The sequence below is a fragment of the Fusarium falciforme genome, chromosome 1, assembly GCF_026873545.1.
Source record: "Fusarium falciforme chromosome 1, complete sequence".
In the NCBI taxonomy this organism is placed as follows: Eukaryota; Fungi; Ascomycota; class Sordariomycetes; order Hypocreales; family Nectriaceae; genus Fusarium; species Fusarium falciforme.
Window position 1 is genome coordinate 4,196,017 of NC_070544.1, and position 14,011 is coordinate 4,210,027.

The 14,011-nt window shown below is 53.7% G+C and overlaps 2 protein-coding genes and 1 pseudogene across 3 annotated transcripts, besides 1 other annotated feature; 1 reads left to right on the plus strand and 2 right to left on the minus strand.

Annotated features, from left to right (window-relative positions):
* Window positions 1-601: 601 nt before the first annotated feature.
* NCS54_00118100 lies at window positions 602-2,668 on the plus strand (annotated as a pseudogene). The gene is made up of 3 exons: window positions 602-2,250; window positions 2,326-2,432; window positions 2,487-2,668.
* Window positions 602-2,668: a sequence feature.
* Window positions 2,669-2,891: 223 nt separating this feature from the next.
* NCS54_00118200 (Hypothetical protein) lies at window positions 2,892-5,619 on the minus strand (the record flags this gene model as incomplete). The annotated part of the gene is made up of 3 exons (XM_053146814.1): window positions 2,892-4,475; window positions 4,538-4,614; window positions 4,662-5,619. The coding sequence occupies 3 exons, from the start codon at window positions 5,617-5,619 to the stop codon at window positions 2,892-2,894; spliced, it is 2,619 nt and encodes an 872-aa protein (XP_053002789.1).
* A 2,769-nt stretch (window positions 5,620-8,388) lies between these two features.
* On the minus strand, window positions 8,389-9,360 carry NCS54_00118300 (Hypothetical protein; the record flags this gene model as incomplete). Its single annotated transcript, XM_053146815.1, has 2 exons — window positions 8,389-8,901; window positions 8,935-9,360. 2 exons carry the CDS (start codon window positions 9,358-9,360, stop codon window positions 8,389-8,391), a joined length of 939 nt encoding a protein of 312 aa, XP_053002790.1.
* Between the last annotated feature and the right edge of the window lie 4,651 nt (window positions 9,361-14,011).

Genomic DNA, 14,011 nt, shown 5'->3' on the forward strand with positions numbered 1-14,011 from the left:
CATGAGGTCTGCCGCGGGACGATGTCCCATTTCTCAGACATGTGGAGTTGGGTTGACCAGGCATATGCCTGAGCAATAAACACCCAGTCCTTTGCTAAGCACTTTTATCTACCTATTGTCAATAATTAAAAATCTCTGTACTCAGTTAGAGGCTCCAGTAGAGGACCGTATCACGGGAGACATCTATATAGTCTTCATAGCGTCTTATCCTTGTTCAGGTCCGTGGTAATATCGAAAAACTTGGCCCTTCCTAACCTCGACAGTTCAAACGAGCCATGTCTTGATATTGGTCGAGTACTTGGTTGCTTATATTGTCCCACTCTCTCCACTCATCATCTTGTCACTGTGAATCACTCTCCACTCGTCGTCTTGTCACTCCCGACTGTGAACCACTGTCATCGCAATCAGTATCAGGTTAAATCCCTGGGAACATGACTGTTCTTCCCAAGATGAACCCACAACAACCACCCAGAATCTCAGAAATCACGAGTTCACAGTGCAGCGGCTTCCCTAAAGTTACTACCCACAAGATTCCGTCTGACGTGGGTTCAGCTCTCAGCACCAGTGCCTCGAGTAAGTGTCCTCCATTTTTCCATTCAGGTCCTTAAGGCGTTTGACTTGGTGCTCATGGCTCTTGTTTATCACAGACGACGGCCGAGTCAAGATGGCACCTAACAAGAGGATGAGCTACAGGGCCGACATGGATGCGCCGACGCTACACCAACAGCATGATCCTCATCCCGACGCGAGTCCCTGGTCTCGACCTCCTCCTCCATGTCTTGGTCATGACCAGGGTCCCCCGCCCATGAATATCGTGATCCAGATCGTCGGATCCAGGGGCGACGTGCAGCCGTTCGTGGCGCTGGGCAAGGCCCTCTTGGCGTACGGCCACCGCGTGAGAATAGCCACTCACGAGACGTTTGCCAGTTTTGTCCAGGACAACGACCTCGAGTTCTTTTGTATCGGGGGCGATCCTGCCGAGCTCATGGCGTCTATGGTCAAGAAGCCAGGACTCAGGCCTGAGTCTAATGCCCTAGCAGCTATCGAGGCGAGCAAGCGACGTCGTGTCATTGAGGAGATGATGTCTGGCTGCTGGATGTCGTGCATTGATGTGGGCGATGGCTTGAAAACAACCATCGACGGACAAAGGCCGTTTGTGGCCGACGCCATCATCGCCAACCCGCCCAGCTTTGCCCACATCCATATTGCTGAAAGGCTCGGTATCCCTCTTCACCTCATGTTCACTATGCCGTGGTCACCGACAACTACCTTCCCTCACCCAATGGCCAACATTCAGCAGCACGCAGTGACGGATGCAGCCTCGGCGAACTATATGTCGTACACCATGGCCGATCTCATGACGTGGAAGGGACTCGGAAATGTGATTAACAGGTTCAGAACAGAGGTGCTCGAGCTGGACCCTATCTCACCCACGTCGGCACCTGGCTTGCTGGAGCGGCTGCGTGTCCCGTACACGTATTGCTGGTCCCCGGCCCTAATCCCCAAACCTGGTGACTGGGGTGACAACATTGACGTATCGGGCTTCTTCTTCCTGGACCTCGCTTCGCCTTTCACGCCACCCGCGGATCTAGATACGTTCCTTCGCGCCGGTCCGCCGCCTGTATACATCGGCTTTGGGTCTATCATTGTCCACAATCCTGGAGAGCTTACCAAGACCTTCTTCGAGGCAGTGCGGCTAGCTGGAGTCCGGGCTCTTGTATCCAAAGGCTGGGGCGGCATCGGAGAGGACGATCAAGCGCCCGAGGGAGTGTTTATCCTCGGCGACGTACCCCACGACTGGCTGTTTAGCCGCGTCTCGGCTGTATGCCACCACGGCGGCGCAGGCACCTGCTCTGCGAGTATCAAGGCCGGTCGTCCAACCGCCGTGGTTCCCTTCTTCGGAGATCAGCCATTCTGGGGCGCCATGGTGAGTCAAGCCGGTGCTGGGCCTGAGCCCATCCCATACGCCGACTTGACAGCCGAGAAGCTTGCCGCGGCGATCCGCTACTGTCTTCTGCCTGAGACGCAGGCCAGGGCCCAAGAGCTAGGTTACAAGGTCCGAGGGGAGGCTGGAACGGCCGAAGGCTGCAAGAGCTTCCACCGCCAGCTCCAGAGTCGCGATCTTGCATGCGATGCCGCTCCGGAGAGATGTGCGGCATGGAAGGTCAAGAGGACGGTTGTCAAGCTGAGCCCCTTTGCTGCGGCGGTAGTTGTTCGAACTGGTGAACTGAAGTACTCGGACCTGAAGCTGTAAGTGAAAACCTCCCTGTCCCTATTTATAGGGGCGCTGTCTCTAAGAATTCCTGCTAATTGGTACAAAAACAGGTACATATCAGCTGAATACAACACTGAGGAGCAGCAGGAACCGAGCAACAGTCATGCCGCCGAAGTCTCTGAGGGCTTCCGCAGTCCAACTCTCGAGCCTGTGTCTGGTAAGACTCCTCTCCTCTCCTCCATTTTTCTTCTGGCTAACTAGTTCGGTCCAGGCATCTCTGGTATCCCGGCTTACTCGTTGCCGAGCATTAATCCTCATCTCCGGGCCTTGTTCTCGAGCGGCGTGTCTGACGACATTGTTGAGTCGCGCATCCAACAGGGCGAGGACGACTTGAAATCGTCGTCAGACAGTGACCAGCAAGCGGTGCTGGCGAGATGGAGGAGTCTTCAATAGGCCTTGGAGAAGTGACATCATCTGAAGGACAAGGACAAGTAGGATGAGTTCTTCGCAAGGAGTAATGGCCGATCAGGATGTATTAAAGAAACGGCTCATATCTGCCGCCCAACGCAGTGTAGAGCTGACACGTACTCCTAAGCTAGCTTCGTTGTATAGAAACCCTCTAGGCTATGACCACTCGATAATGGCGACCTGTGAACGACCATACTGCCTTTCGAGCTCACACCCATATCAGGCATCCAAGTCCCAAGCCTTGATCACCCGCTGCTCTCACAGCACAGGTGAAGCAAGCCCCCTCGCCTGCTCTGGCGATGACGGCATGTCTACCCTTCATCGAACACCACGTCCTTGCCAGTAGCTCGCAGTCTCCTTCCCCCGTAGCGTCGATGATCAGCACCCTCTCGTCTTCAGACACACACTTAAAGGGGTCTCCAATGTCAGCCACGTCCACGACGTGCTCGAGTTCTGGCAGATCGCGCAGGTCGATGAGGTGTGGGCCGTCTATACATCGAGGGGCGGCGACAAAAGTTGGGTTGTATTTCAACTCCAAAAGTGAGGCTGTCGGTGATTCGTTGATGCTAAATGTCAAGACAGCCCTTCTTGGCTCGTCAGCCACATCTCTGGGGTTAACTGCCTTTGCTCTTAGGAACTGCAGGCCCGAGAACTTGATCTTCGTTGGCGAATTTCGAGGCGCAAGTGTTCCTACCCACTTGCCTTGCTCGTCTGAAGCCTCGCAATGCGGATTTTCTGCTGGGGCGCTGGGGACTTGGTCAAATGACACGTCCTTCTCCTGGATCCGCCACCAGCCAGGTTTGACAACTTGGCCGTCGTTGGGCAGAACTGGAGGACAAGGTCCAACCCAACCGTTGGCCGCCTTGACACCCTTCATCCCTCCAAAGACACGGCCGAGGACGTGCTTGGAGCGCCAGTATGATCGTCCATCCAACACAAGTCCAGCAGAGGGATGTGCCGGCTCGCCCATACGTAGAAGATTCGGGGTAGCGAGTACGAGAGCGGACATGATGGTGCAGACGTACCCTGAGCCGGGCAAGACAGTTCCAAATGCCCAGCCCAGAAGCTTGTGTGTGCCCATTGCAGATGGTAGAACGGTGGCCCCCCGAGGTTCCAAGAATTCTCGCATCTCGGCCAGGCCAGGCCACTCCATGAGCCCTGCGAATCGAACGAGACCTTGGATCTGCTCATCTTGAATGAGTTCCTCAAAGTCGTAATATGGTTCATACTCGGGTACCGAAACATTCTTGATGCGCACGCCTTTGATCCATCGGCCTGCCATCTCCATCGCCGCCATGACTTGGTTGCTCGTGGTAAAGTTGGTTGTGGTTTGCTCGAGGCGCAGCTTTAGTTCGTATGCGACAATCATCTGGAATAGCATCTCTAATCTCATTGAGTCGCCAGATAACCACATCTTGGCGGGAGAGACTCCTTCGTCATAGACTGGAAAGATGTCGACGCGATTCAAGGTGACGAGCAGATCCTGAATTTGATGGTCCAAGTCGTAAGTAGGAGCCTTGATACGCCGGGTGTTGGCCGGGCCGAGAAGCTTCTGCATGTACTCCAGTGTCGATTGCTCTGTTCTATTCTCCGGTAATGCTTTACGCTGTTGTAGTTCGTCCAGCCATTCCACGAGCTGGCCGAGGCTGTGGTTAGGAACGACGCCAGTAGTGCTGTGTGTGCCGTCTCCTTTACATGTAGGCTGACTGTTGCGTTCCCAATCGCTCAAATCTGCTGCGAATCCTTGGATAGTGCGTGTTCCGGGCCATTTCCCCTCGAACTCGCGACTGGCCTGTCATGGTTGGGTGAGTCGACGTGGTGAAATGGTAGCAAGGGGGCTCAAGACCAACGTACCTCGCTGTCTTGTTTACTATAGCTGCTTTGTATGTTTCCAATGTCATTAGGTGACTCGGCTGTGGTATACATCAATGCTGCTTCTGTCAGAATTAGGACGGGTTTGCTGCAAGAGGCCACTGACACCAAGATGGATGGGTAGGGTTGATGTATTCCATCTCTTTCTGTTCCTGGACATGCTTGCTATTGAAGCCTTCCCACCTCAGCGTTGCATTGGTACGATGTTTGTCCCTGGCTATGGCGATTCGTAGCGCGCCTCTGAGGTGATCTTTGTCGTCGAGTTGCTTGACATCAGATTCATGGTCATCCTCGTTAGTCAAGTTGCAAAACTGCGGTTTCTGGCTGCCTGGATTCGCCCTAGACTTCTCGCCGCAAGGTTTGTCTACCTCACTCGGTCCTTCTATACCAGAGGTCATTGGCTTATTAGCAAATCCATCATGGCTTGTCTCCGCTACTCCCTCGGTCTTGGAAGGCCCTTCCGCAGTCCAAGGAACAGGGTTGAGCAAGATATAGGCATCTGCATCAGCCAACAAAACAAACAGCAAGCTGATGCATTCGCGGATGCCCCGACTGAGAGACACGAAAGCCTTCTTATCCTTCCTATGCCACCTCGTCGCACTGCTGATTCTCAAGCTCATCGATGGAGGCCCGAGATACCACCCTAGGTCCGGTCTCATATGCCTTCTAGAAAGGGGTATAAGCGGTGCGACGGACTTGACAATGTCGTCGAGAAAGTCAAATGCGCCCTGGGTGAGTCGAGGTACTGTGAGGCGAGGGTCGAGAGGGCCATGATCGTTCGGATCAAGCATGCGTGGGAAACCAAGTCGTCTTCCCCAGTCCTTCAGACGATCTTGCTGCGTCCTGATCCCAAGTCTAAAGTCCGAATAGTCAGAGGTGATGGGATGGCCGCGGGCGAATTTTGACAGCATATCGTCGCAGTCTCTCCAGGCGTTGGCGAGCGCCAGGGCATTATTGTCTTGCATCTGTGCTGGAAGCCATTCCTGTTCGAACCTGCTAAGTGCTTCTGCCACAAAGGTGTCATCCTCGGCAGCTTGTGCCTCTGCGGTTGGCGTATCACTCATTTCCGCTGTCGAGTTAGACGTCGGTTGTGATGGTTGGAGTCTTTAAAGAGTTCTTTTGAGGATGGCGAAGGGGGCTGAGCAAGCCAAGCCTGTCCTTGGGCGCCACATGGTTGGCCTCGACTGGTCATGATGGTCCATGATGAAGCTAACAGATAGATCGGAGCTAACATTACGCCCGCATTTGGAGAAGGCAGGGATACCTTGTCTTATGCATCCTGATACAAGCCAAGGCGATCCCAGATCTTTACGGAGTGAGTCCTTGGTCATTGAACTTGGCCCAGCTACCAGCGAGGCCAAAGAAGCCTGTTTGGGACTTTTGTAAAGACGCAATTGGTTCTTTCAGTCTAATAGCAGACACCCACACAATCTTCCTGGTAGGCTATTGACTTGTTAGTCCTTTGAGCAAAGAGTGACGTAGACTTTGGAGACTTCGAACAATACTACTACTATACCCCGTGACACTATTTCGTCTGAAGACGTCTATATAACAAATGTCAGTAACCATGACTACCTTGAGGGCAAAATATAACATGGTCCGTCCTTATACTTAAATAACTCTATAACTACCGGTTAAAGAGACTATGGGGTCAGACGCCAAGTGCCGACGTTCGGGGTCCGCGGACACCAACCCTGGCTAGCTTTCAATTCAATCCATCCTTGCGCGCTTCGATAGCGGATAGATAAGACAGAACGCGCTGTCCCACCCCAATTTCGCGACGTCTCTCTACCAAGATTTGGCCTTTCCACATTCTCGCCGCCAGTTGCACAGCCAATCTTACGACAGCAACGCGAACAGCCCAAAGAAATGTCGCTTTCAGGTACAGACTCGGGACCCGCGGGTGCCCAGGCTGTCCCGGGTGTCGCTCGGTCCAGGCCGTACATTGGTCGGCGGGGACAGTTCAAACGTTCGCGGAACGGATGCCTTACATGTCGGTCCCGGAGGAAGAAATGCAACGAGGAGAGGCCACGGTGCATAGGCTGCAGGCGGAACTATCTTGAATGCAATTGGCCAATGGAACAAACCCATCGAACATCATCACCACCAAGCCCACGCCAGCAAGATCCCGGCCAGAGTGACTTTGCTCTTCACACTCAAGACTCTTTGACCTCTCCTTCTAATGAGATTGTCTCACGAGCTGCAAAAGCTGAGAAACCAATGAAAGAGAGCTTATGGACGATATCTTTTGGATCTTTCACGCATCTCACCCGATCCTGCACACTCACTCCCGAATCTCCTCTCCTGCTTCAACACTACCTCACCACAACCGCAACCATGCTCCCTATGCCGGCCAACGAAAACGCATTCATCACCGAGATTATTCCCGCCGCCTCTGTGGACGACCTTCTTATGCATAGTGTCTTGGTTGTTAGTGGAGCACACATGAACTTTGAGGACGATTCCGATGGAGCTGCCCAGAAAGCGACGTTGTGTCACTACAGTAGTCTTATTAGGCTTTTGCGAGTTGAGTTTTCAGAACTACAGGCCTCGGACATTAGGAAACTTGTTCGGTTACTCTTGATTCTAGTCATATTGTGTCACTTTGAGGTTAGTACTAGTCCCTATCAACTGTTAGTCCTTCCATGTCAATACCAAGTTCGACATATAGGCAATCTCAGGGGTAAACGGAGAAGCCCTATTTCGCCATCTCCGCGCCAGTCGAGAAATAATCCTCAAAATCGTAAAGTACCAGGAGTCGACTCCCTTAGCACACGACCTCACGACGCATTTCGGGCTCGGCCTCGAACTGTACTCGTACCTCGTCGTCACCAATTGTCTAACTCCATATGGTCTCTTGACTGAACGCACGTTCCCTCTGGATCCTTTCGTCACTTCACTCGACAGCCTCAGTCCGTACCGGACGTTTGGCATCATGTTTGCTGGTCTCCACGGTCTTTTTGAGTTGATACCGCAGGTATCTCTCCTTTTTGGTCAGAGATTGACTGAACAAGAGGCCGGTGTTGATGAGCCTTCATCTGGTTGCGTAGTGCTTCATGATACGATCCAGGGGCGCCTTCAAGATTGGAACGTCTCACAAGCTACAGCTCACAACTTATATGATAAAGACTCCATGACACATGTTTCCGAGGCTCTACGGCACAGCATAGAAATCTACCTGATCGCAGCGATGCAGGGTTCATCCATCTCATGCCCCGAAATCCTCGTCCAGTTTCAGAGCCACGTCGATATTATCTTCGGCTCCGGTCGAAAGTTGCACCAGTCTCAGTGGACGGCTACTTTAATGTGGCCTTTCCTCATCGCTGGCTCTTGCACCACCCAACAAGATCAGCAACAATTGCTGTCCCACACCCTGCGCAACTCAAGATATCGAATGAAGCACAGTATTAGGGCATCGAATTTACTACAGAGGCTCTGGGATGACCCGGATCCACAGATGTATGGGCCGTATGGGCTGTACCTAGCCATCTCGAAACATGATATTACATTCGGGACTCTATAAGTGTAAGGGATCTTGCTTTCGGTCGGAAGCAGGTTGCGCTGGCGTTTAATTGAGGATCCCGGGCCCATGTTTTGACTATCTTCACGACGAGAGGAGACGAATTTCACAACACCAACATTCTTTATGAAACTCATGATCATAAAACACGAAATTACCGAACCTAGGACGCATATTCCAGAACGAACCACTGGAAGCAACTAGAAGAAGACGAAGCTACCGCAGTTGGCCCTGAAGAAAAAGCAAGGGCATAACCCCACCAAAGTCTTCTCCGACAGCTTCTTGAACCCTCATATCGCAACCATCAAAGAAATCATTCATCATACTTGATCTCGATGGTGTGTTTAGGGTCATAATGCAGAGCCCAATACCCGTCCCAGATCAAGGTGGTGATGGGACCAATCTCCCCGTTGCCCACAGGGCTCCCCTCAAGCTTCGTGATAGGCATGACACCGCCCGCAGTGGTGCACATGAATATCTCATCAGCCTCAAACGCCAAGCTCGTCGGCACGTCGTCGACATGGACGGGAATATTGTTGGCTTCGGCAACACCAAAGACAGTTCGTCGGGTAATACCCTCCAGGACGCCCTTCCTGGCCGTAAAGAGGGCGCCATCCTTGACGAAGACGATGTTGTACCCGGCTCCCTCGGTAATGTTGGCGTCCCCGTCGGTCAAGAAGGGATACTGCGAGCCCCTATCTTGCGCCTCAAGGAGACCCCTGATCAAGTCTCCCCACTGCAGAGTCTTGACCGTAGGGTCAATGGCGCCAGGTGGGATACGTCGAACGGTGCGAGCGACGATGGCTTCGCCGCCAATCTGCTGCACCTGAGGGGGCATGATTCAGATGTACGGCATCACCAGGATGTAGATGAAGTTGTTGTCGGGCGTGTCGCTAGATACGGGCTCACGAACAAAGCGGAACCCGCGCGTGACGATGAGTTGGACATAGGCATCGCGAATGCCACTCTTTGCGATCAAGTCAATGGTTACTTGTTTGATCTCGTCTCGCGACATAGGAGGCTTCAGACGCAGCTTCTTACAGCTAGCCTCAAGGCGGTCCAGGTGGTCATCGAAACGAAACAGCTTCCCATCCCACACGCCGGGTACGTCGTAGGTGAGATCGCTGTGAAGGAAGCCCTGGTCGAGGATGGGGATTCGGGCCTCGTACAACGGGGAGACCTGGCCTTCAATGAGGGCTGCGCCATGAGAGAGAGGATTTTCGGACTGTTCAAGTTTTGTCTGGCGCTCCTGGAAGCCGTCGAAGATATTCTGCATGGTTGACATTTTGAAGACGTGAAGGAGGTTGGTGGAAGGGTGTGTCTGTAAATGTATAAGAGGGGATGGGTAGTGAGGAGAGGCGCTCAAGAGTTGGTGCTGAGTGGCAGTTGAGATTCATAATGTGAGAACAAGATGGACAATATATATTCAAACTTCACAGTCTATAAACCAGCCCACGATATATCTACGGCGCCCGAGGAGCCCGTGATACTCATCAGTGTCGTCATCTGGGTTGATAAATCTGGTCGACGACCTGGTGTAAGTCTTATCTATCCGCGGTGGGATCTTATCTATGTGCGATCGGTAAGAATCTTCCGAATGCCACACACTCTCAGTCAGCAACGGTCCGGAGCCTGGTCCAACAATCACAGCCACAGTATTCTCACAGATGGCTAATTCAATTGAGGCGCCCATCGCAAATGCGACGGAACATACTCGTAGCTTGCATATCTACCGATGTAGTTCAGGATCGGTTGCGGATCCGAGCCAGGCACGTAGTAGGTATATAGAGCCGGCCTCTGCCCTCCAGAAGCTCTGCCTGCTCTCGTATTCTCTGTCTTCGACGTCCCATCCTGTCCATTCACGCTCCTACTTCAAAGACGCTGTTTACCCTCGAAATCGATCCTCGAACCGATTCCCCGCCTGAGATCACGCCCGATGCCCAAGAAATACCTACCGCTGTCGCACCGAATCCCAATGGAATCGCAACATGCCCGGCCAGCCCGAGAAGGGAGATGGATACCTAGTCGCCCCGCACGATGCCGTCTGAATCCCTGAATACTTATATCTTAAGGTCTCCAATATTAGATCCTACAGCCGACCTTGTTCTCGTGATCTGATCCAAGGTCCTGAGATGGGTACTCGTCGCGGCGATTCCGTGCTCGCGGCCGTCCAAACGGCCGTTGATGTGGTGGCGTCCTCATCAGCAACGATGACTCAAAAGTCCTACCAGGCCTACGCGTCCATGCACAAAACGGTAGGTGCTACTTTTTATCTTCCTCCTCTCCCTACGGGGTCATGGGCAGGAAAACACCACCAAACCGCAAAATGCCACACGATCGGGCTTTTTCTCAGGCGTCAAGCTCGACGGCAGATTAAAGACGAGGGGAGGGAAGCTGGAACCTGGTAAGCTGTCTGTCGGATGATTGAGACGACGGACAGGAGGTGTGTCCACTCGAGACGAGCTACCGACGAGTCATCACAACCAGAAAAAAAACCGACCGAGATCGGCAGCCGTTTCAGATAGCAAAGTAGAAAAAGAGCCACCAGGGGGGGGTGGGGGAAATAGCCTACTCACACGCCGCCTGGCCGATTCCATCCTCCTTGCAAAACCATCGGCCTCCGGGAGCTCCAGGCTGTCGGGCGGCGGCGGTAGGAAGCCGCGGAACCATCAACCGGACGGGACCCAGCATCCGGCATTCCGCCCCACCTCCGACCCGTCCCGGCGCCTTCTTGCAGCTGGGCGGTCCACCCTGCGGCTCTGTGCAGAAGGAGTCCCAAGATTTGGGGAGTGATGGAGCGCCCCAGCGTGCAACTCGCATTTCCAGTTCCACCTTGGCAAACCCAACGTTGCCTTGTGAGGCCCTTTGGTGCCATGATCAATCCCTAACGGCGTCAAACAGTGAACTTGCATCCGTAATGAGCAGTCATCTCTCGACTGAACAACTCCCACCCGTCACCTCTCTTCTCAAGGGACATAAACAGTCATAGAGGCATCAGGCGGTTCAAGCGAGCTGTTTTACAAGTCTTCAGGTTCCATCATCGCGTAAACCAAGAAGGGATGCTTCCATCATCCCCTCGGCCTCGACGAAGCCGTGTAGCGGAAGTACCAAAAATGCACAGAGCACACTAGCAAGGGCAGGGCTCGCTGGGAACAGCAGTGCCCGATGTTAGCTGTGCACTTGTTGGGGAAATCGGGAACTGTCCCAAAATGGATCCGTGCTAGGGTCGAGCAAGTGCCAAGAGACATCAGATGCTCATCATACGTACGTGAAGCCAGCACCTATATCATCCTTACGAAGAGTGCTGTTGACAAGGGCTAGGCAATCAATGTGCCTGGTTAGTGGCAAGCTGAACAGCGCGAACGCCCGTTCAGCAGTTCTAGTCCTAGGCTAGAAGTCGACCACAGACCAACTGAAGAGTCTCATGGCCACATCTAAGCATGCCCACCCCTGCCTTGAGCGACGGGAACCTGCGTCGCCCATCTGACCCACTGTCAAGGATGACGCCGAGCTAGGGCGCCTCGTTCTCCTTTGGAATAAGCTCCTGCTACACCGCTTTGGTGTTTTGCCTCCCTCTTAACACGTCGTGCGGTTGTGGAGGCATCTTTCGAACCAGAGTTTTTGATGACCTACTAAACAAACGACCAGTTTGACGTGAGCCTGAGCTGTTGGAAAATGCCTGTTCACAGACGAGGGCAAGTGCCATCGTCCCAGTCATTCCCGTGTCTGCCATATTGTCCGCCATCGTGTTCTGCTCGTAGACTCGGAGAGATCTCACTTGGCGTCGGTAATGAGGACAATTTTAGCTGCTGGCTTTGGAATGTTGGCCTTTTCCATGCCACCATCACCAAACACATGAGGGGCACGCCATCACCAAGGCGGGGGGTCTGGGAAATTGGCAACACGATGATGACTGACGTGGCCATCAAGAGATGGCGAGGCTGCCTCAGGTCGACCGCAAAGGGGTTGCGAGTTGGCCGTGGTGGACCGGCTTACTCTCCCTTGAACAATGGATGGTGTGTGAGTGTGTGCGCGCGCACACCTGCCTGGAAGGGTGCCGCTGGTGGCCCAACGCGAGCGAGAAAAAGCAAAGACAAGAAAAAAGGCAGACAAAATACAAGGTATCAAAATAACCAACCATGATGGAGGCGAAAGTAGCGCCATCTTGGCCTCCGCAGGAACACTGACTCGCGTGCCGAGATCGCGGGCTGTTTGTCCCGAGCCTTGGCCTTGTCTTCGATCCCTCGACGCGCCAATCACTTCCCGAAGCCTGGTCCTGGCCTAGCACCCACCCCTGTTGCTTCTCGAAGGATGGATGTTTCGGCTGACGCATTTGCGGGCATTCGGCGTGCTTCAAGTCGGCGTGTGTCGAGACGAACGGATTCATGAGCACACTGACCTCATCGCACCTGCCGGCCAGGCGTCGGTAGGAGACCCCCCCGAATGTTACCCATCCCGGGTTCGACCAGTAAATGTTCTACTGGATAGGTAGGCACTGGCCTTTAAGCTTACCCCTGGAGCAGATCAACTTAGTTCACAGCCAGGCCAGAGAACCTCCAGCTGTCTGCTCCTAGGGTCGATCCCTCTGCCGAGGGTACCCACGTCGCCGGCGCCGCACGTCAGAGCAGCGCTAAGCAATGCTAAGCAACAGCGAGGGCAATTGTTGAGAGATCTCTCTTCCAACAACCCCTTATCCAGCGGCCTCACAGCGGTGTGGGCTTTCGCCCGCTTGGTATCTACCTATCCTGCCTTGGCAGTCTCGTCGTGGATGAGGGTTAGGGGCTCTTGGTCGGCCTCGGTAACAGCCTTCTCCTCCGTCTTGCGCGATCCGGACACGCTTTGGCCATGGTTTGTAGAATATTTAGTTAGTGTAGAAGACGCCTCCCAAGTGGCATGCCCCAGGCGGCCGGGTCGCCAAGCAAGAAGCATAGAAAACAACCAGCAATGGGGCTCGGAAGCCATCCGCGGCAGCTCGTGCAGATTTTCCATGAATGAAGCCGTCAGTCCATCCCATCCAAGCTCAGGGAAGGCTTAGCGTTGAAAGTACAGTGGGTATACACAGTACGTTTATCGTTCCATGAAACCTTTATGCAGTCTGCTGTCCAGCCCATGACATGGTTCCCCAATCCCGGGCACGCTTTGTAGCTGGTCAAGAGCTTCACCACAGTCCCTCCACACGAGTGTGGATCGGTATGACGCCCTTGACCGGGCCCAAGCTCGTTCTGGGGGGCTTGCCCATTTGGCCAGGTGACATGTGTGGTTCGCCAGGCCGCCTTTCCATAAGACCAGAGAGGCACAGGCCATTTGAGGACATCTTTTGTAGAAAAAGGGATACAGTGTGAGGGTCCGGAAGATGGACCGGTTTGGCTGGGCCCCCAAGTCCCTGTCGCATCCATGGATCCCTGCATGTGTCCTGGCAGAGCTTGCCAAGCCATCTCATCCAGTCTGACAACGATCTCTTGGCCAGGGCCGAACAATTGGTATTGTGTGCCGTACTTACGATGCCAGTCCCAGCAACTCCAGAATTGTGGTCAGCAAGGCGATCATGCCTCGTCCCGACGCCAGTCCGATCCTTTGCATGGCTGACTAGGCAAATGGCTCATCAGATGAGGACCGAGTGAGAAAACCCGCAGTTTAACGAACTGGTCAAAGGCAGTCTGGGCGGGAAAGGTGTGCCAGCTTCTAAAAAAAATAATGCGCGAGATGAGCCATGATCCAATAATGTGGCCCGGTGAAAGGGCTGGTCAGATGTCCCATCAGTCGGCTCACCGCGATAAGCTTGATTGTCATAAAGATGCTCTTGTTCGCCCATACTGTACCCTAGTCGCCGTCTTTGATACCGAGTCTGTCATCAGCTTGGTCGAGAGCTGCACAGTGGCACCGCATATTTGCGCCGTTGGGTACAACCAAGACAGGGCCTGGATGTCCTTCTCCTG